Below are 20,952 nucleotides of genomic sequence, written 5' to 3'. Positions count from 1 at the left end.
CTCAACGTGGAATCCTGTCAGTGCCGGTATTACCGTTAACGTATCTCCACGGGAAGTGTTTACTAGCTTTAGCCTGGTCAGTAAATAGTCTACAGCCCAAGTCTATACATGTGCACTGTATGGTAACAACAACATGTGCACTGTCCTGTAGGACGACAAATTTCGACGCCTTTCAAACTTGCGAATTTGCAATCCCCAGATTGTTTATCAAAGTGGTCTTACAGTATCACGGTATGCCCATATCATGACCATGCCAAGTTCTAGCCAGTGCATTTTTACATAGGAAAATTATTCTTGTTCGGAACAAGATGGACACATCTGTAACTTTGAAGCTAGAACTAATTAAAAAAAAACGAGAACAATCATACAAAAGGAGAGGAAAATTAGTCACTACCTGGAGTCCCACGCTCTCTAAGCAAACATCAAGTAAAACAAAACAAGTCGTGTAGAAGTGATGTAACCTTGGTTGTCTAGGTAAAGCTGACCAACGCGGCTTGACAAGTTCACGAGGCTCCAAGAAGCATGTGTATATTGTGTACTGCACAAATGGCACAAAGCAATCTGGCACAGGCACAGGCAGTGTCGTGAGCATGATCTGATCGATTTTTATGGTGCTTTTGAATGTACACAAGCACTGAGTGCAGCTACAGGCTATAGGCACAGCTACACTACCCGCACTTGATCGACTTCTGAAAAGAAAAGAAAAAGTAGTTTGAAAAGAATGCTAGCTAGATACTGATATAGTGAGAAGAATAAGACACTCCACTGAATGTCAGAAGCATACTGGCATGAACACGCCTACAAGCAAGACAGAGTGCCGGCATACGGTATCAAATCGACACAGATACAAACTACTACAGTACTATCACACATCAAGCAGGAAAACACAAGAGCAAGGAAGCTGAGAGCTCAGTGAATGGAGGTAGACTGAGTGGGGACTGGTGCACCGCCTGTCAAGGTCGTCGCATGCACAATACATAGGATATGTATGTGTGCAATGCATGTCGGTGTCCTAGTCACTACTAGAAATACCATAGATGCACAAACAGCAGCCGCAACACAGGACCAGGCCGAAAAGTGACCAAGAGGCAGTGATCACACCAAAGGCAAACTTGTACACTGTCGCCTGACAGTAGTACAGTGCATCGCTGTTGTCATGCTGGACTTGGCTGTAGATCTTGTACACCCACACACTTCCACAGATTAGCCAGGCAAACAGGAAAATGTCTATGATTCCACCACAGTCCTGTATTAACAGATGCATGGCCATACACACACACGCACGCACGCACGCACGCACACACACACACACACACACACACACACCCAGTACACATCCAGTACACACCGCCGGTGCAGACAAGCAAAGCCTTAGCTGTCGTTTCATTCACCCATGCTAATTGCTTGGATGGCGATACACATGTGCATGCACCATATCGTTCTCAAACAGTGCAATATCCTATACAATGCCATATCAAACTTGCTGAGGGTGATACCAGTGGATATCTGCAATGGTACCAATTATCAATAACGGCAACATCCATGGCCGAGTTCAATATTCCAGTTCTTGCATGCTGACTTCAACCTCTCCGATGACTAGGGGTGAAAGTTGGCACTGAGATCCCGAGTTCGAGTACTCTGATTTTCTCCGATCGAATATTCGAGTATTCGAGTATTCATCTCGTAAAAATTGCACACCAAGGGCCTTAAAATCACATGATACAACCCTGATTGAACCGAGTGGCAGTCATTTTTCTCGAGTGGATTGGTTGGTGGGTCATTTTGGGCTCTCTCTACTGGTGAACAAATGTTAACCACACAGTCTGCACATCAATATCTGCCGACTGCTGCTCTGAAACTGCAGATTTCTGTGGTAAATGCATGTACCATGTATGAACGAGTACTCTGATTTATTCCGAGTACGATTATTTTTGAAAGAACCGAGCGAGTACGCGAGTATTCGGTATAATTGTTTCACCCCTACCGATGACATATCATTCGTGCGGAGTGTACCAATTTTACAGCTACTTTGAAGTACACTATAGCATCCATGTACATGTACTACTTCACCCACCTTTGCATTACCGTCAGCACCACTATCCTCATCGTCGTCCTTTGACAGTCCCTTCTTAGCACAGCATAATGCACGCACTACTCCAAACGATCCCGCCACAATCAAATAGATCGGAATGAACCTCTGCGCCTCGCAGTCATTCTTGTAGATAGCACCTAGTAGAGGAGGCAGAATATGTCCGTGCGGATGGATGGACACACACATGCGCACGCAAGCGCGCACACACACACACACACACACACACACACACACACACACACACGTGTATGCACACAAGCACACATCACATACTAAAAAGTTAACAATCTTGCACAATGCATGTACACACGTGTGTATGTGTGTGTGTGTGTGTGTGTGTGTGTGTGTGTGTGTGTGTGTGTGTGCGCGCAGGTGCGTGCATGTGTGTGTGTGTGTGTGTGTGTGTGTGTGTGTGTGTGTGTGTGTGTGTAACTACTACTCACACAATTTGCCTATATTCAGTCAGGGAGTGCTATAGTATTTTTACTACTCGCTTGGGAGAAAATCTCTGGGGATGTGCATGATATGAACACCGCATCGTGTGATGTACTGTAAGTGGACAAATGTTCGGCCCATTCAAATTTCAGCCTCCCAGGGCTAAAACACATTTCGGCTGCAACAAATTTTCGGCCTGTACTGCTGCTGCCTGTATACACTGTCACACTGAACCTAGCAAAAACAAAATTGCAACACAGTCATTTTCGGCCAAATATGATCAGGCCGAAAATAGCCGAAAATAAATATGCGGCGAATATTTGTTGACTTACAGTAAGCAAGTTTTCAACGTTGTCTGGGCATACTACAGTAAACCTGGGCATACTACAGTAAACCTGGGCATACTACAGTAAACCTGGGCATACTACAGTAAACCTGGGCATACTACAGTAAACCTGGGCATACTACAGTAAACCTGGGCATACTACAGTAAACCTGGTCGAGTTGCATACGCCTGGGAGGTCACGAGAGAAAGGAAGTACTTACCAATCACAATCATAGCTATGGGTAGTCCCAGCATGATGCAGGACACGATCGTGCAAGCAACTGTTGAGTACCGACAAGCACAAAAGGCACACAGACAGATGCAGACAGACGTATCATTTTAAAGAAGACAACCGTTGAAGCGTTAAAATAATGTTTTTTTAAAACATATCAATATCAATCAGTATACTTGTAGTCTGATTGTGTGGTCCAGCAATCTACTGTTGCAGTAGGCAGACCGGCAGACAGACAGCAAATGTTTGATTCTCCAAATGATGACAAACCAGCATGGGTCCAGCCAAAGCAGGGGCGTACCCAGGATCCTGTATGAGGGGGGGGGGGGGGGCTCCAGCTTTTTTTTCTGCTGGTGACAAGGGGTGCGCGGATTATTCCCGGAATAATTTGGGAATACTATCGTTGAGAAAATTTTGGGAATTCTATCGATCTTTTGCCGGATCCATTGACCTTCAGAAGAGTTTTTGGGGAATTCTGTCAATTTTGACCTGCCAGAGAACAAGCGCGCATCCATGGACGCACGTACATGTACATGTAGCAACACCCGGACACGACACCGGTCCTTGCTTTATTTGGAAAACTCGAATGGGCATGCTGGCCGGCGACATGTACATGTATGTAGATCCTGCATGCAGTGGTCACGTTCAGGGAGCCCTACACATATGATATGTGTAGGGCTCCCTGGTCACGTTCCTGACCGTCCATTTTGCATACTAAAGAGCATGCGCAAGGCACGGTTCGTGCTGGGGTTCTTTTTTGGGGGGGGGGGGGAATTCTGGAGAATTTTTTCGATGTTTTGGGAGAATACTTTCGAAGTTCCGCGGGAAATGCCCGAAAGCATAATATCGGGTGCGTGCGAGCATAATCCGCGCACCCCTACTGGTGACCGAATTCATTACCCCTGTGCATACGATGCATGGATGGTTGATATCAGGGAGTAGTATAATACTGTACTACTCCCTGGTTGATACCGGTCAGTCTCAGCGCGCTATTTACATGGACAAGTGTGGGGCTGGTTCTGTAGGATGGAGCAGCCATGAGGCCTTAAACTTAAAGTACCCAATCCCAAACATACCCCTCAGTTTGCAGGACAAATGTACCGACTCTGTGAGATACATGTAGATCCAAGAGTACAGTATTCTTGCTAGATCGTACCATGAAAACATGTGAAATTAATGTACTTCGAAGTCAGATAACAAGGCTACACCGATTGAAAGGGCAAGGACGAAAAATTGCCATTACAATTTCTGGTATAGAGCCAGGAATCAAGGAAGCAAGTACAACGTACGATCGTAGTTTCGCATACAGAATAGTAGAAGGCTGCCACTTCTCTGTTGGTAGAAAGCAGACAATCGGGGTCTAGGGTTGTCCACCGGCTGGGGGGGGGGGGGACTGGAACGTGATATCTTGCCGCCAAGACGAAAGGAGATGGTGGGGGGGGGGGGTATGCCATTGGGAAATATGCAGGGTCGTCGGAAGGTAATTTAGTGTGGTACGGTCAGCCATCTGAAGTACAATTTACTCGTAGGGGAAATCAAATCAGTGCATTTTATTGATTCACAGGGTGCTTGGGGCAAATAGTGGTACGGTCAATACCGTAGTGACCGTACCGTGTCCGACGCCCCTGATAGGAATGGTGGTATGGTAAGCAACCTTTGGCACCCATCCTCAGAGGCGATCCTACAGCAGAAGCCTTAGCAACTTGTGCTGGGATTGCACCATTCAACAGCTTGCAAGGCTGAAGAATCGACCGTCACTACTGATACAGCCTGGTCTACATTGCACCCACTAGCTGCGGCACACACAACACTTGGAAACAATACCTCTGCCGCACACTCCAGAACATCGTATACCAATAATTAATTAATATTTCACGGTTCGCGTGAGACTCGGCTGGAAGCCGAGTTTTCCGCATCCGCCGTGGGAACGCCACCACCCTCTAGGATCAAAGGCGCAGATGCAGCGCCTGAACGGTGGGAGGTGAGTAGATCAGACCCACCACCAAGTGGTCAAAGACCGAAATCCCATTAGCTGCATCCATGTTACCCTCGTGCCAGGCCACGAGTTCCCAATTAACTGTGGGTCGCAGCACGGCTGGAAAAAATCCTTCCGCTTCCAAGCAGGACTTGAACCTGGTACCCTCTGTTTCTCAATCATGGTCTTAGACCATCCCACTATGCCTGCCTGTTCCCGTATACCAATAACTAGATTTATATACCAATAACTAGATTGATAATCTAGTGTAGCAAGAATGACCCGCGCGCGTGTGTGTGTGTGTGTGTATGTGTGTGTGTGTGCGTGTGTGTGTGTGTGTGCGCGCGTGCGTGTGTGTGTGTGTGATCCCCAGTAGCCTAATCGGTAGGGCACTGCCCCGGAAACAGCGGAAAGACAGGGGTGCTGGGTTCGAATCCCGCTCGTGGATCTTTCTTTTGCAACACTAATGCACTGCAACAATGGCAGTCATCACCATGGTAGCACCAGCAGCACAACATTTTCGGCATATTCCAGAAAGAAGGATGAAACATCACACGACCTCCACGTACTAGATGAGCATAGGACATATGCAAACTTCTTCAGGAAATCCGGCAGACCACTGGATTTGGACTTCGTGTTCTTGATCCTCCCAAACAAGTTGTCATAGGATGGCGGCGGTGCCCCGCCACCTGGAGACAATGCACATAATATTGCACACACATGCACGCACATACACACACACACACACACACACACACACACACACACACACACACACACACACACACACACACACACACACAAACACAGAACTGAATTCAGTGAAAAGTTGAATTGAGAACTGCGTGCAATGCAGTACTGCTGACTACTTAATAAAAGTACAATGTCATGTATTAAGGCACTGCACCATCATCGTCATGCAGTCGCCCTCTGACACAAGGGCTCTAACTTTGAAAAATCTGTAGCGGCGGGAATCAAGACAAGTTACTCCGAGTTACGACGAACTCTGTAAATCTCCTTGTGCCTTTTGTGTATAACAGCACATTACATAATGCTGGGTACTAGGCTGTACTACATCAGGATGTGTGTGTGTGTTTGTGTGTGTGTGTGCGTGTGTGTGTGTGTGTGTTTGGCCCAACTTTGGGGGGGGGGGGGGCATTTTCCTCTGTGGGCCCACCAGCCGTGTGTACAGTGGTGGAGGAGGGTATGGTACTCCTACCCTCCCCAGTTTGGTTACGTGTGCCCTTATAGTCGATACATCTAACTTAGTACTGAAGTATAAAACTTACGCTCCAGGTCTGGATTGGCGGTGGCATCGTAACCTGGAGGTGCCGATGGACTCGAACTCTGTTCACGTTCGCACGCACAGGGAATAAGTCACAGAAATAGGTACATCTATATTATGTAGTACTTGGAATATGATTTTGCAGTGGTGAAGGACTAGCCTGGGTAAGCCGAAAGATTTGAAAGGCTATAGAGGTAGGAAACACAGACACACACACACACACACACACACATGTGCGTGCACACATACGCACACACACATACACACACACACACACACACACACACACACACACATATCACACACACAGACTCCTCATTCTTATAGCACCGGACACGGGCAGGTGCAGAATGAAAGGCGTGCGACAAATAATAATTATATAATGCGCGTGATTCATAAATTTCGCAGCATCCGTTACATCATTATGGCCAGCACTATACCCGATATTGATGACGTCATGGTGAAGAAGAGAGCCGAGTTCGGATAGATGCTCTAAGGGGTCGTCGCAAAAGTTTTTTGTCGTCCCTGAAACGAACATGATTCATTTGGGGGGGGGGGGGGAGGGGGTGTGAACCAAAATCGCATGTCGACCGACACTGTACACATGACATGTACATGCATGCGATTTTCGTCGTCCAGCATAGCAAGCTGTGTTCGTTTCAGAGGGAGGGGAGGGGGTCCAAGCACGAAATGAACGATGTTCGTTTCAGGGACGACAGAAAACTTTTGCGACGACCCCTAACTTGGCATGCGGCTCACATGTGTGTTGGACACTTTGAAACGAGACTGATACGTAACCTGTATTTGGTGACCAGTTTATCGTACACAGTAGGAGCTGCATCTGCGCCTTAATCTGTAGAGGGTGGTGGTGTTCCCGCAGACGCGGAAAACTCGGCCTGCAGCCGAGTCTCACGCGAACCGTGAATTTATTTTTTCTTTCTGTACACGGTGGTGCAGTGCAGCGAAAAAAATTTAAATTTGAAAATGGGTCCAAGAAGGTCCCTCGACTACTGGGGTTCAAACCACACAGTGTACCGTTGCAAGTGGAGCCAAATGACCTGGATTTTCATGATTTCTCCAATTCAGTGCTTTTGCGGCAAAATATGGCCGAAATCCTATCAGTCTTGTTACGGCTTGCTTTATGGAGAAATAGACTTCAAAATTAATAAAAGGAGTGTAGAATCGTTCAAGCAGGGGTAATCATCTAGTTTAGGGTCCCAAATTATTTCGCACTTTCCCAGTGTTCTCTGTACTTTCTGTGTACGTGAGAGCGTGCTTGAGTGTGTTTCGAAGTTTTGTGTCCTTAGTACTGAGTTGTTTCCTTTGACTTTGTGATAATGGCTGGGCGTCCCGGTGCGCCGATACGGAATGCCGTCCCTCACGGAGACATAATGATGCAATTTTGATGGAGCAGTGGACCGTGTTCACCCTTGTGCCGATCTTTTCCAGGACCCAACTTGGCCACTGTCGAGTTCCTTGCCGCTCGGCGCTTTATCAGGAACGAAATGCTCTGTGACACATGCGGTGCGCGATGTGGCCTCACTACAGTCCATTTCAAAACTATAGACGCGTAGGGTTTTTGAAATATTATTTCAAATTTGGCTGGAACTTTTTGAGAATAGTTTTCGGAATATTGCTCAGGACCGCTCCACAATTACTCTCATATAGTTTCTAAAGGATTGGATAACAGACGCCCAATTTGGAAAAATTTATGCACACAGTGATCACAGATTTGATGTGGTATAGATGCTGGCATAACGGTTTTTGCCTAGGTACGCGTCTATAGTTTTGAAATGGACTGTAGGAGGCAGGAAGCCACGATGGGTTTCGCTGGAGATGCAGACCTTGCCACTATGTCAAGAGCATCCATACCAACAATGTGGAGAATATGTGGATGCGTGCAAAGCGCCAGCTCAACGCAACTTCGGCACGTCTCGCGAGTTGTTTCCAACCTACCTCTGCGAGTTCGTGTGGAGGCAAAGAGTTCGAGAGGAACGAAACACCTTCGGCTCCCTGCTCCGCAGCATTCATCAGCAGTACCCTGTCTGATCGGTTCTGATGAAAAAACCCATATCAACAGCTACTACTACTGTAGTACTGAGTAGTAGTAGTACTGTGTTTTTGATCTCGATTTGCAAATTTCTGGGGTTGACACGCTCTCACGTACACAGAAAGTACATAGAAAGTACACAGCTTCTTCGTGAGAGTTACTGGTGACCGCACTCGGGGAGCAGCACATCACCTCGTTCGAGTACCATTTTGGCCCGGTCCTGCGGGTCGAGCGACCATGCAGTTCATCGGCGCAGTCCTGTGGAACCAGCTCCCGCCTGATCTCCGTTCCGGGCCCAGCCACCTTCAGTTCTGTGCCCTGCTAAAAGCGCATCATGGCTCCGTTTAAATGCTTTTCGGCTAGTGTGTTTCTGTGGTATAGCGGACTGAAGAATAGTAAACGTGTTTTGCAATATATGTATGAAGCTATTTTGTATATAGTATGTTCCCATTCCGTTTTCGCTTTGGTGTAGCCCTGAGGTTGATTGCTTATTTATTTCTACCCCTCCTCTCTCCATACTTCTGTCCCCCCCCTCTCTCTCATTCCTTCTGTCGTCCACATGTATCAAAGGAGGCGAAATCGCCTGTTTGTGGTGCGACATTAAATAAACTTCTACAACAACAACAACAACAGAACACTGGGAAAGTGCGAAATAATTTGGGACCCTAAACTAGATGATTACCCAAGCGGGGAATCGTAAAGAATCTTACCACTCCTGCTTCCAAGCAATCCGCATTTGGCCAGTACTCAGTAGATCTATTCGCACGCTGACCAAACTCCCCAGAACCGGCCAGAGACCATGGCAGGGGCCAGTGCATGCAGTGCCTAGTGTAGGTACTTGTGTACGTCACCAGTGTATGGTCACTGAGCGACATGGATGAAAGACCATGCATTTCCGTTACCCCGGGCCCCGGCTAGTGGCCTTACCTCTCCCATGCTAGCGCTAGCGGTTGGTGTGGAGCTGTATCAGGCAACGCTCGAATTCGGGTACGACTAGGCTTCCTCCGATATAGCACCTTGCAGTCAAGATAGTTCACTTACTTAGTTTTCCGCAACAAGAAATCAGCTCGTCTCCTCGCTTCCAAACCAAACTCCAAAGCAATGCAACTACGGCAAGGTGCAACGGTGAAACTCAAAATCAGCCTCGGCGCAGGGCACATACTCCTGGATCTACTCGGAGTCGGAGAGACCAGACTAGATGGTGAGATGCGGATGTGTGTGTGTCGGTCTTCGCCGGAGCAGTGCCGGGACGGCGGGAGCATGCAGCCAGCCGAGTCTGAGCCGACATGGACATACCGGTACGTGTAAGATGTAACCCAAGTGAATGCAGTTTTTGTAGCGCTAGTAGTAGTACTGTACAGTAAGATCGGGCGCCGAAGAACGCAGGGGCTCAAGCGCAGCCTAGGAAAGTTCTTAAATTTTTGATTCTAGCCAGACCGTTCTTATTCACACGCTTGCGGCGAGTCGAGTGACGTCATGACGTTTGTCATGTACATGTACATGTAATAGGGAGGTTCCGGAGTACGATTTTTCGTGCCAAAATCCGTGGAGGCTCTACGGATTTTTTATACGTCGTTTTCGAGCAGTGAAAAGTTCCGGGGTACGGAACTAATTACTTATGTGTTTGCCGGCCGTCATTGCCTAGGTTACGATAGCAAACACGTCACATTCCCGCGCTATGCCTTTTTATTTTGAAAATTTGTACCGAAATCAAAACTTCCCGCGAAAAATCGAAGTTTCTCGTACCAAATTTGTACGCGAAAAATCTTTCTGCACCCGATGACGCAAAATCTCCATACGAAGCATGGTTCGTATGAAAGCCAGTCCACACGGATTCTCGTGCCGAAAAATCGTATGGAGCACGCCTGGAAAAAATCCGTAGCGCCCATACGGATTTTGGCACGGAAAATCGTACCCCGGAACCTCTCTAATGCAATGTAGTACAGTCGTCCCTCTCTAATCCGGCTTTTTATAATCCAGCACCCTCGATAAACCAGCACAATTTTCAGTAGCCAAAATGTCCTCTTCATGCACATTTCAGCAGTAAATCAGATTTGTTAATCCAGCACCCTCCCTAATCCAGCAGATTTTCGTGGCACAAATGGTGCCGGATTATAGAGGGACCACTGTACTTCTAAACTAGTGGGTGTCGTAAATGGGAATGACTGTAGCAGTTACTGGTTACACGTGTACATGACATGTACTCACCTCCCATACATGTACAATGTTCCAAATTTTAAAAGTGTTCTTAAATCTGATAATTCTAGCCTGGACTGTTCTTAAATTTTGCCGGTTTTCCAGCCTGGGTGTTCTTCGGCGAGGTGTTCTTCGGCGCCCGATCTTACTGTAGTAGATCTACGCTGTAGGCTAGCTTGTGTAGGCTGTAGTCTGTAGTGTCAGATCGCCTAGCGATGTCAGTATGTGTCAGGTCGCAGACGCGGGTAGATCTCCAGGTGCGTCCCAAAAAATCCTGTGTCAGTGCGTTGACAGACTACAAGTACAGTCGACCTACCCTTATAACGATATTTGCGTCACACCAAGAAATATTGTTATAAGGGTAATATTGTTATAGGGGTAACTGGTTCATTTCATACACATACGTCATAATTCATGGATTTTGTTCTTTTTTACACTCTTCATAGCATAAAAAACTGACATACATGCACATTATGTGCACAGTAAGGTGCCAACTGGTGCCCCATTGCATTTCGCCATGTCCCAACGACTTATCAAGTGAAGCTTGCCCTACCTGGATAGTAGGCTCTACATATTCCCTGCTAGATATTGTTATAAAATGGAAAATGTCAATTGGTCAGCCCATTTTATATCGTTATAGGGGTAATATCGTTATAGCAATATTGTTATAGAGGTAAGGCATTGTATACACAAGTCAATGGAGTGATTTGGTTTGCCAGAAAAATATCGTTATAAGGGTGATATCGTTATAGAGGTTATCGTTATAAGGGTAGGTCGACTGTAGTTAGATACTTAGCCTAGTAGTACTAGTAGTGCCAGTTACAGACATAACACTCACAGTGGCCAGTGCTGCATGACTCATGAGTCAGCCAGGCAGTTTGTTTTGCCCCGGTGACGATGTTGCAGGGCCGGGCCGGCTAGTTTAGTAATACTAATACTAGTTAGCTACCTGTCAAAAGACCCACAAAACTGACGAAATGAATGGCAATGTCAATGAAGTAGTCATGTACAGTCATGTACCATGTGTACTGGATAGGCCCAGGACATGCAACTGCCTGGCGCATGGCGTGGCGGGGTCCAGATAGATAGACTGATCAGTGAAAACAGTACTATTGATTATTATGCAACATCTCAAGACTCAGTGGAAACACCCATCAATTACATGTACAAAGGAAAAGAACATAATGGAAACGAGTTAATTAAGGGTGCGTTCTTAAATTCTCTAGCTTCTAGGAGAAGAAGAAAAGAGAAGTCGAAGAAACTGGGATTCTTCAAGAACGGGTCTCGGAGATATTTTGCAGATGTCAAGCAAAATGAAGCGCCAAAGGGGCCGCGATCTTGAGTGCCACGAAAATAGTATGCGCTGTGCGTATGCGAAAAGGGAAATGCGTACACTAATGATCAACACGTGGCTTTTAGCCTAGTTCGCATGCGCTGATCCCAAACCGCGGGAATCTCCAAGTTTCAACCACCTCTGAAGCTTGGAGAGCTTGGAGAGCTTTGGAGAGCCTCCTAAAATTCGGAGAGGATATAAGAACAGCTCTCGAACTTTTCGGAGAGTCTCCAACTTTTCCGAGAGGATTTAAGAACGCACCCTTAGAGTAACTCTCCACCACTGTAACTAGATTACTTTTATTCCCGTAGCTATGCAGAAGACGTTACTTCAGTAACGTCTGGCGCTAGCCAGGGTCCACACAGCTTTAATTTGATATTTGTGTGTTTGTGTGTTTGTTTGTTTGTTTGTTTGTGTCACGCCTGGCGCTATCCCGTATCTGACGGCAAAAAATCATAGGGATGTTATAAATTTTTCAATTCTCCTATTTTTTTTAAGGCATATCCTGGGATTCGAACCCGCACTATCGCCCTACATGCATTCCCCCATACACTTCGCACTCATACCCATTCTTCCAAGTTGCTTCACGTTATGATCTTGCGTTTGAAAGCCCTATTTGAATATTGCGGCCAGCTGTACATGTATGTGGCCAGCTGTGTTTGATGGTACGGTACGGGAGACGGTGTCGTATTACCCTCGATCGTACCTGTCCCGTACCTATCCCTACCGTACCGTACCATCAAAGACGGCTGGCCACAATGCATATTCAAATAGGGCTTTCAAATGCAAGATCATAATGTGAAGCAACTTGGAAGAATTAGTATGTATGCGAAGTGTATCGGGGGATGCATGCAGGGCGCGATAGTGCGGGTTCGAATCCCAGGTTATGTCTTTAAAAAAAGGAATTTTTTAAAGAATTTTATAACATCCCTATGCTTTTTTCTGTCTAGGTCATCAAGGCAAAAAAGCATAGCGTAGGGCCCTGAGCTTCCAAGCTCTCTCGTTATTGGCTCAATATATGAGTTCCAAATGACATATACATTGTATGTAAATTATTATTATTATTATGACGGATAACCCAAAGGTAATGGTACCTAAATCAGGGGGTGTCTCCGGACCAAACACAGAGCAAGGAGCTCAGCCAGCAGAAAACGTCAGAAAACAAATAAACAAAAACAGGAAGCCTGGTATGTGAAGAGATTACTTCAGACCAGGGAGTACATGTGCTAGTACTACTCCCTGCTTCAGACATCAACATGGCAACAGAGTCAGTGCCCGAAAAATCTTGCTCGCTTAAAAAAAAATTAAACGGGTGCCGGCTCCATATTGCCACCAACATTCCACAGCAAGCGTGTAATCAACATTTAAACTGTACATGTACATCATGCAGGCCCGGAGCCAGCACCTGGGGGGGGGGGGGGGGGGGGTGGTACGGCCCCAGGTCGGCTACAATACCGACTATTTCCGCATGCCCAATTTCAAAATCCTGGGAGGATACATCTCTACCTCTATGTGCAGTGTCTGTTTGTTTCAGCTGCACATTTCCTCTAGCAACAGATATGTCAGCTAGCACAGTAGACTCCCCTGGACAAGAAGAGCAGTTGAGGAGGTAGAGACTCTAAGAAGGAGTGTGTGAGGATAGCTTATTACTGGTCATCATCAATTCATCATCACAAGCCCATAGCCCAACGCCCCGACGGCCTTCGGCTAAGGCCGTCGGGGCGTCACAGAGCAAGTATGAACAAGCGAGCGCCATAAAAATCGATCGCGTGTGGCAGCGAGCAGGGACTACACGTCAAGTGCAGTCCATGAAATAATATTATCAAGCCATGACATTACTGACAGTTCCAGATAATCAAGTGCGCACTGAGCAGCCCATGAACGCTGGAATTGGTGAAAACTGGTACGGCCATGGCCGCACCAGCCGTACCAGCGGCGCCGGCGCCGGCCCTGACATGTACATGTACAACAAAACTATTGATAGTCTTCGTAAAAAAATCATGTATGGGTACATGATTGTACTACGGTATTAGATAAACCTTGTTTTGTTGAAAACATGTTGTCGGTTGACAGCAAGAGTCCATAACCCAAGAGTATGCAACTGTGATTATGCCTGCATGCGTGGCGCGCTGCCTTCATTACGTAACTTGCCTTCATCACGCTCTGAAAGCATGCATTCAAACTCTTAATTTCTCGCACGAGCCCATCCGTTTTTGCTCGATTCGTTCCAGTACCTACACAATCTCTGAATTCTGGCGCGTTAACTCCAGTTCCGTACGAAAGTTCATTTCAAACTGGAGGGAAAGTGCGGTGTTTGATTTTCCGCAGTGCGCGGACTGCAGCTGAATGATGTAATGAAGGCAGCGCGCCGCGCATCTGGCCCATAGAAAAGAGATCACAGTTGCATACTCTTGGGTTATGGACTCTTGTTGACAGTATGTAACAAGGTGGAGGACCACCGAATACACGACTGACGGTACAACAACAAGAAGTCTAATTATGGCAACTCCCTAGCATACAGAGGGTCAGAACCGGGGCTAACACCCACACGGTTCAGATGGTCGCAAGACCGGGGTTCTACCAACTGTGGATGGTTGTGAAAGGTCCGGCACTGTTTCACAGACTGCAATACCATAGGCATGGCTGCATAGACAGCAGCTCGGCCACAGCACAGAGCCACAGGACAGAGTGACAAGACTAACAAGAGGGAGTGGTGCTACCAAAGGCCGGAACTTGTAGACAGTCTCCTGACAGAGGCTGGGTGTGTCAAAGTTGTCATGTCGAATGGTGCTCCGAATCCTGTAGAGCCGTATGCTCCCGCACTCTAGGCAGACAAACAGGAACAAATCGATGGTGCAACTGTAAGCCCCCCCCCCCCCCCCCCCCTTTAAACAGACAAACACGTGGATGTAGTGTTAGAAGCACAGACATCAGCACACTCATAAAGTGTGCGTATCAATGAAGGGGAAAGCCTAGTGATGGTAGCGCTGCAAGCAGGCAGCAGAACAGAACAGTTCTGTAGATAATAAATCTTCTTTGCACCTTTCAGCTTCCACAAGGCCGGCCACTGATGAGTGCGAACATACTAAGAGATGGCAAAAGCACCTCTGCGACGTTCAACGGCTGCTGAGATGTGGACCGTAAACGGTAAAGCAACGGCCGAGTAGGACTTCAGCAACACTCCCACAGGGCAGCACTTGAAGTGTGTCACTTGCACGCAGAACATGATCATGCTACTTTCCATTTGTATCAATGACAACATCTCAAGCTGAGCTCAGGGAGTAGTACTCCCTGATTCAACGCACTGTGCTGGAGAACCGTGACTGGCCTGGCAATAGTAAGAGAGGCTGTTAGGCTGTTTGCTACCTATGCCGCGCCGGAAGATAAGACTGACAAAGCTAGTACTACTAGGCACTTCAGGCGATTTTTTCAAAACGAGAAATACGCGTATTTCTTTTTTGTATCCGATTCAGATAGGTTTAGGAAGACTCCACAGAAAATTTGAAGCAAAAAGAATAACTTGGCACAGAGATATAGCCACCCAAAGTCGGAGAATTGAATAACGGCATTTTCAGTATTTCGACGGCACCAGCAGCATATCAGAAATTGGCAGAACTTGCTTCAGTGTCTATAGTGGCAAAATACCAGGCTCGCTGGAAGCAGGTCAAAATAACCAGATGAATGCAGAAACAGCATGGTTTGGAAAAACTTCGGATTTTTCATCCGTCCGGCAGCTCCGACGAAGATATCGGGTATGGTCACCATGGCAACTCCATAGCAACAGCATAGCAACTCCATCGCAACAGCATGAAAACAGTGCAGAGAAGCCTTCGGAAAAGCATAAGATGAGACTTTGAGGTAAGATAAAGTAACTACAATAATTCAGTGCCAGAAAACATTGTTGCTACATGTACAGTACTGACTTGGTGATGAGTACGGAAGAACAATGAGCCGAAGACTGAGCAAACTAGAATTTACCGGGTATTTGACGGAAAGAAATGACAAACTATTACAATAGAACATCGTCTGCAAATTTTTGGGACTACTGAAACTTCAGCAACTCCAGCATGAGAGATTTTGTGCATAGAGTGTGTGCTGGATTCTTGGTATAATATCACCGTCAATGCTTTTCTTGGTCGCTGGAAGCCACCTGCTGATCAGCTGACGATTTGTTCCGAGCAGGCCGTTTTGATGTCAGCTCTCTTGGTCCAGTCGCCGAAGTATATACTGTCCTACTCGTCGCCTGCAGGAGAGGACGACTGCTCCGATGCGACTCCAATAACACCTGGCAATATTTCTTCTTGCGCAGCCATGCGCATGGGCTCCGACGAACAAGGATTATTGCCGGGAGGACGCCTGTCGCGGTTCGCTTCCAATAACACCTCGCATTATTTCTCCTTGCGCAGCAATGCGCAAAGTGTCGGACGAACGAGGACAACTGATCCCGAAAGGAAATACGACGCTGAAGACGATGAGCTACATGGCAAATGCGTGCAACCAAGTGAAATGCCCGAAAAATCCTTGCCGATTTTACTCGAACTGTACGTGAGTTCAAAAAATTGCCGCATCATGACGTATGTGGGCTCAAACGAAATTTGAGGGCCTCAGCTACATGCTGCGCCACACGAGAAGGCCCTGCGCAGCTTCCGTGCAGCTACAGATCGATCTATGCATGCGCCTTTCCTTGGTGCCACGCATGTACGCGATTCAGCGTTAGCACTTTTTGACAGGTCATGTCACGTGACTGAAGTGCCTACTAGTACTGTAGGGATATGACCGGGCTTAGAAATGGTAAAAGCCATAATATTATAACGAAGTGCTAACTCTAACGAGTTAACGAGGAGAAATCTGTCGTTAAAATAGAAATCGTTATACAGAAATCGATACATATACTGTCCTATTGAGCGTTGAGAATGAGTGAGAATCGCTACCTTCGATACACGTAAACTAGTCAATTTTGGGAAATCGTTATATATACGCCTCGTTTATAGAATAATGGTTTTTACAGTAGACAGGGTTTGTAACCGGGAAATGGGGAGTACTATACTAGTACATTGTTGCTCCTGCAAGGATACTCACTTCTGCATCACTATCCTCAGCATTACGCCAGGACTGACCAATCCTAGCACGGTGCACACACACTACTCCTCATTCACTGAGTAGATCGGAGAGAATCTCTGCGATTGACAATCGCTCTTATACAAGTTATAGAGAGCACTCGAAACAGTTAGAGACAACAACTAACCCCGGCGTATCTAATTGAGCTCATACATATACAACTTCACACACACCTGTCCTGTCCTGTAGAGCCACTGCCACATGGGTCACGTGGGCCCCGGAGGGGCATCAGAGAGGAAGATGGAGGCGGCACGCAGCCTGATGACGCTGGAGATGGTGGAGCAAACGGAACCGGCGAGAACACACGCATACTAGTACATGACTGAACGAATTACGCTGCTGGGCAGTCGGGCGCGGGCCAGTCCTCGAGCACCGGTGACGACCGCGGCCTTGCGCAGTCCGAAAGCAGTGGGCACACACAGCACAGTGCGCAGCACAGCAGGCATCCTGCATATAGACTTGCCGGGGCTCGGGAGGCTGAGGCTGAGGTGCGGAACAGCGGTGAACAGCTAGACCACCCTTGCTTCGAAACCAACGCCCACAATCTCCACAGTGGCAAGCCCCTCGCTGCTCAGCAATCGGCTTTGCCCGCTCAACCACACATTTGTGGCGAGCACGATCTCCAGGGCGCGAGAATGACCGATTGCAATCCGCACATACCACTGGATCAGGCTGAAGCACATTCTCCACACGCTCGGCGCACATAGTCCGCCAGTCAGCGCGGGACTCACAGGCAATAGGGTACCATTCCTTGGCGAGGCCACGAACTCTTAGGTCGGAGACAACGCAATCCTTCCAGCGCTTGCGAGGGCCATGTGCTGGGCGACGTGTGGGAAGTGAGCCAAACAGGATCTGTCTCGGCATCCGGCTACTGTCCATCCGGGCAACATGGCCCAGCCACTCTAGCCGACGCTGTGCAACCTTGACGCAGATGGTATCAGTGTCACCCCACATCTCCAACAGTTGGGCGTTGGTCGTGTGATTATGCCAGCAATCTCTGCGGGACACACACACACACATCATGTATCATGTGCCATGTACGCTCGTCGCAAGAGAACCACGCAAATCTCCAAATGCACTGTATGTACACTCACAGCTTTTCACAACTATAGCGGACACGATCTGAGTGAACAGAGCAAGACCAGCATCAGATAACAGTCACGGCGATTCACATGGCAAACCCATGTGAATTGACCCCCAATGCACACCGCGGCTAGAAAGAGGAAACGAACTTGGATCTGACATCACTTCCCCTTGCAGAGGAAACTGGTCACACCTGCCCACAGCATTCATCAAGGCATGGTTCAGGCTACAGTAACAATACATTCCTCCGGGCTTACAGAGAATAGAGTCCACACTGCTTTATTCCGTACAAGTATGTGTGTGTGTGTGTGTGTGTGTGTGTGTGTGTGTGTGTGTGTGTGTGTGTGTGTGTGTGTGTGTGTGTGTGTGCCAGCTAGTTCGGTTGGTGGGTACACTTATGCCAGATAGTGTTGGGCCTGTTGCCAACGGGCTCGGCTGCTTGAAGGTGTATTGTTGTACCTACCACCTTTGTTGGTTTCAGGGTTCATATACTTTCTATTTGAAGTATACATACCTGTTAACCATGGACTACTTCTGGCTAGATAAACTCTTGTGTAATCAATGGTGCTAGTGAAGCTTTTATCAGATCCACTCTGATTTAGCCACCCACACTAGTACCAAGTATTACCTCTACTGAGGGCAGGGGTACCTGCAGTTGGATCCCGGGACGGATACCCTGATGCCGTCAATCCTTTTTCTGCACCTTGTCCTCACCCACTTACTGAGGTGTGGTGAGCCCATAAGTGGGATCATTTCAAGTCCACCCTAGTTTGGGGATTTCAGGGGGGTGTCGGCCGTTGGGTGGTTCAATGGCCAATTGAGTCATCTTTCCAAGATTCCTTTTAAGTCTCTCTCCCCTCTCCCGGGGAGACCCACGTGACCAGTTTTGGCAGTGAGCAAGTACAAGTGTGTGTGTGTGTGTGTGTGTGTGTGTGTGTGTGTGTGTGTGTGTGTGTGTGTGTGTGTGTGTGTGTGTGTGTGTGTGTGTGTGTGTGTGTGTGTGTGTGTGTGTGTGTGTGTGTGTGTGTGTGTGTGTGTGTGTGTGGCGGACCTCGGCGTGACCACCTGGCTTGAGAGTTGCCAAGATCGTCCCGGCTGGAGACGAGTTGCGAGTAGCACCCCACCGCCACGGCCCGCTCCTGATCCTCTTCTATGTGTCTGTGGACGCCCATTTCGTCGACCAGGAGACCTGAAACGACATGCCAAGTTTGAACTTTCCGACATTCGCTATCATTGCGTACGCAATGGGCAAGATCAAGGTCAAGGTCAAGGTGTGTGTGTGTGTGTGTGGCGTCGGGCCGACTCGGGCGGGGCCGTCATCACGTGACGCGCCATGCCTGACGCGCTCAGGATCCGGTACATGTCCCGTAATAGATAAACCTTGTTTTAGTTCACACATGTTGTTGGTTGACAGCATGAAACAAGGTGGAGGACAATGTGTTCGGAAACAGTGACCTTACTACAACCATCCACGGTTGGTAGAGTCCCGGTCCGTTGGGACCATCTGAACCGTATGGGTGTTGAACCCGGTTCTGACCCTCATCAAGTTATGCTAGGGGATTTTTTATAGACTTCTCCTAACGTCAGTCGTGTATTCTGCGATCGCTCCTGGATGTCATCCTGATAGTCAAAAATCATAGTAGCTATTTAAACCTGAATTGTTTTCTTAATTCTTTTTTTCAACTTCTGCCCATGGCGTCCTTCTCTCAGCTCGACAATATGTCCCGTAATGTACCACTAAAAGAAAGTGAAGCAAAGGACCAAGGAACTACAAGTTACGCTATAATGTCCACTAGCACCACCAGTTACTTGACAATCAGCTCATGCGATGAGCTAGAGCTGATAGCCAGTTAGTTGTAGAACATCAGTACTTGTGCAATGTTATCGCATGAGCTGATTGTCATGGACAGTCAAACCTCTTCAGGACGAACATCAAGGGACCGATGATGTTTGTTCGCAATAACGGGAGTTCTTCTTATCCATATGTTTTACCCAGTGAATACACAGGGTTTTATCCAATACAGTTACGAATACTAGTTCTTCTTAGGCAAACTTTTGTCTTATCAGTGTTCTTCCTAACCAGGTTTCACTGTAACTGGTGGTGCTAGTGGACATTATAGCGTAACTTGTAGTTCCTTGGTCCTTTTCTTTCTTATAAATGAATCATTGGCTCTCCATCCGAGTCTTGAACGTGGGCCACGTATTCAAGTAGTGTTTTCAACGGCATGACGACCATAACATGACGCAACTTGGTGGAATGTGTATTGATGCGAAGTGTATCTAGGCCAGGGAATGCATGCAGGGCGGTAGTGCGGGTTCGAATCCTATGTTATGTGTGGAAAGGGAAGAGAAAAAGACCTAGGACTATAGCTAGGACTATAGCTAGGACTATAGCTAGGACTATAGCTAGGACTATAGAGTAATCTAACTACCAGCAACGTCTTGTCTGCAGATCGGGAAGTTAGAGTTACGAGTTAACGTTTCTTTTTTTAACCAAAAATCCGTTTCCGTATTGCAAAGATGTTTCTATCAATTTGAACACATGATCACCTATATGTACATTGTAGGTAACACTTTTTAGTTACAGCAAAGCATAGCGAGGGCTCCTGGGCAAGCCCTCTCGTTGTGGTCAACCCACGATCAAGGTGACTTGTATGACCATCGCCCATTGGTGGATGTGCTGGGTGCATAACGTAGATCTACTTCATACTCATACTCAGAGTCATAGTCGACAGGAAGAGTCAGGCACAGAAGAGGGTGACAGATAGGCCTTTCCGGATTATGTGTTTGCATATTTTTGCATTTTGGGGGTCAAAATGCATTTTGTC

General features: G+C 47.3%; 2 protein-coding genes across 3 annotated transcripts in view; one reads left to right on the top strand and one right to left on the bottom strand.

The window, feature by feature from the left end:
* Positions 1-253: 253 nt before the first annotated feature.
* LOC135806441 (transmembrane protein 272-like) lies at positions 254-9,638 on the bottom strand. 2 transcript variants are annotated; one of them, XM_065320627.1, is made up of 6 exons: positions 9,322-9,638; positions 6,349-6,406; positions 5,629-5,748; positions 3,074-3,133; positions 2,075-2,229; positions 254-1,246 (listed from the first exon to the last, which is right to left on the bottom strand). In XM_065320627.1, exons 1-6 carry the CDS (start codon positions 9,328-9,330, stop codon positions 1,013-1,015), a joined length of 636 nt encoding a protein of 211 aa, XP_065176699.1. In that variant the 5' UTR covers positions 9,331-9,638; the 3' UTR covers positions 254-1,012. The 2 variants fall into 2 exon arrangements, with proteins under 2 accessions (XP_065176699.1, XP_065176698.1); XM_065320626.1 differs by lacking the exon at positions 9,322-9,638 and adding an exon at positions 9,105-9,284.
* Positions 9,555-20,952, top strand: part of LOC135806439 (putative Polycomb group protein ASXL2) — a 38,174-nt gene continuing 26,776 nt past the window's right edge. The window contains exon 1 of the mRNA XM_065320621.1: positions 9,555-9,692. Coding sequence (XP_065176693.1) covers positions 9,681-9,692 — 12 coding nt within the window. The 5' untranslated portion in view covers positions 9,555-9,680. The remainder of the gene's footprint in view (positions 9,693-20,952) is intronic.

Source organism: Sycon ciliatum, chromosome 1, assembly GCF_964019385.1.
Source record: "Sycon ciliatum chromosome 1, ocSycCili1.1, whole genome shotgun sequence".
In the NCBI taxonomy this organism is placed as follows: domain Eukaryota; kingdom Metazoa; phylum Porifera; class Calcarea; order Leucosolenida; family Sycettidae; genus Sycon; species Sycon ciliatum.
The sequence above is the reverse complement of the archived record's forward strand: the minus strand, read 5'-3'. Positions and strand labels throughout refer to the sequence as shown.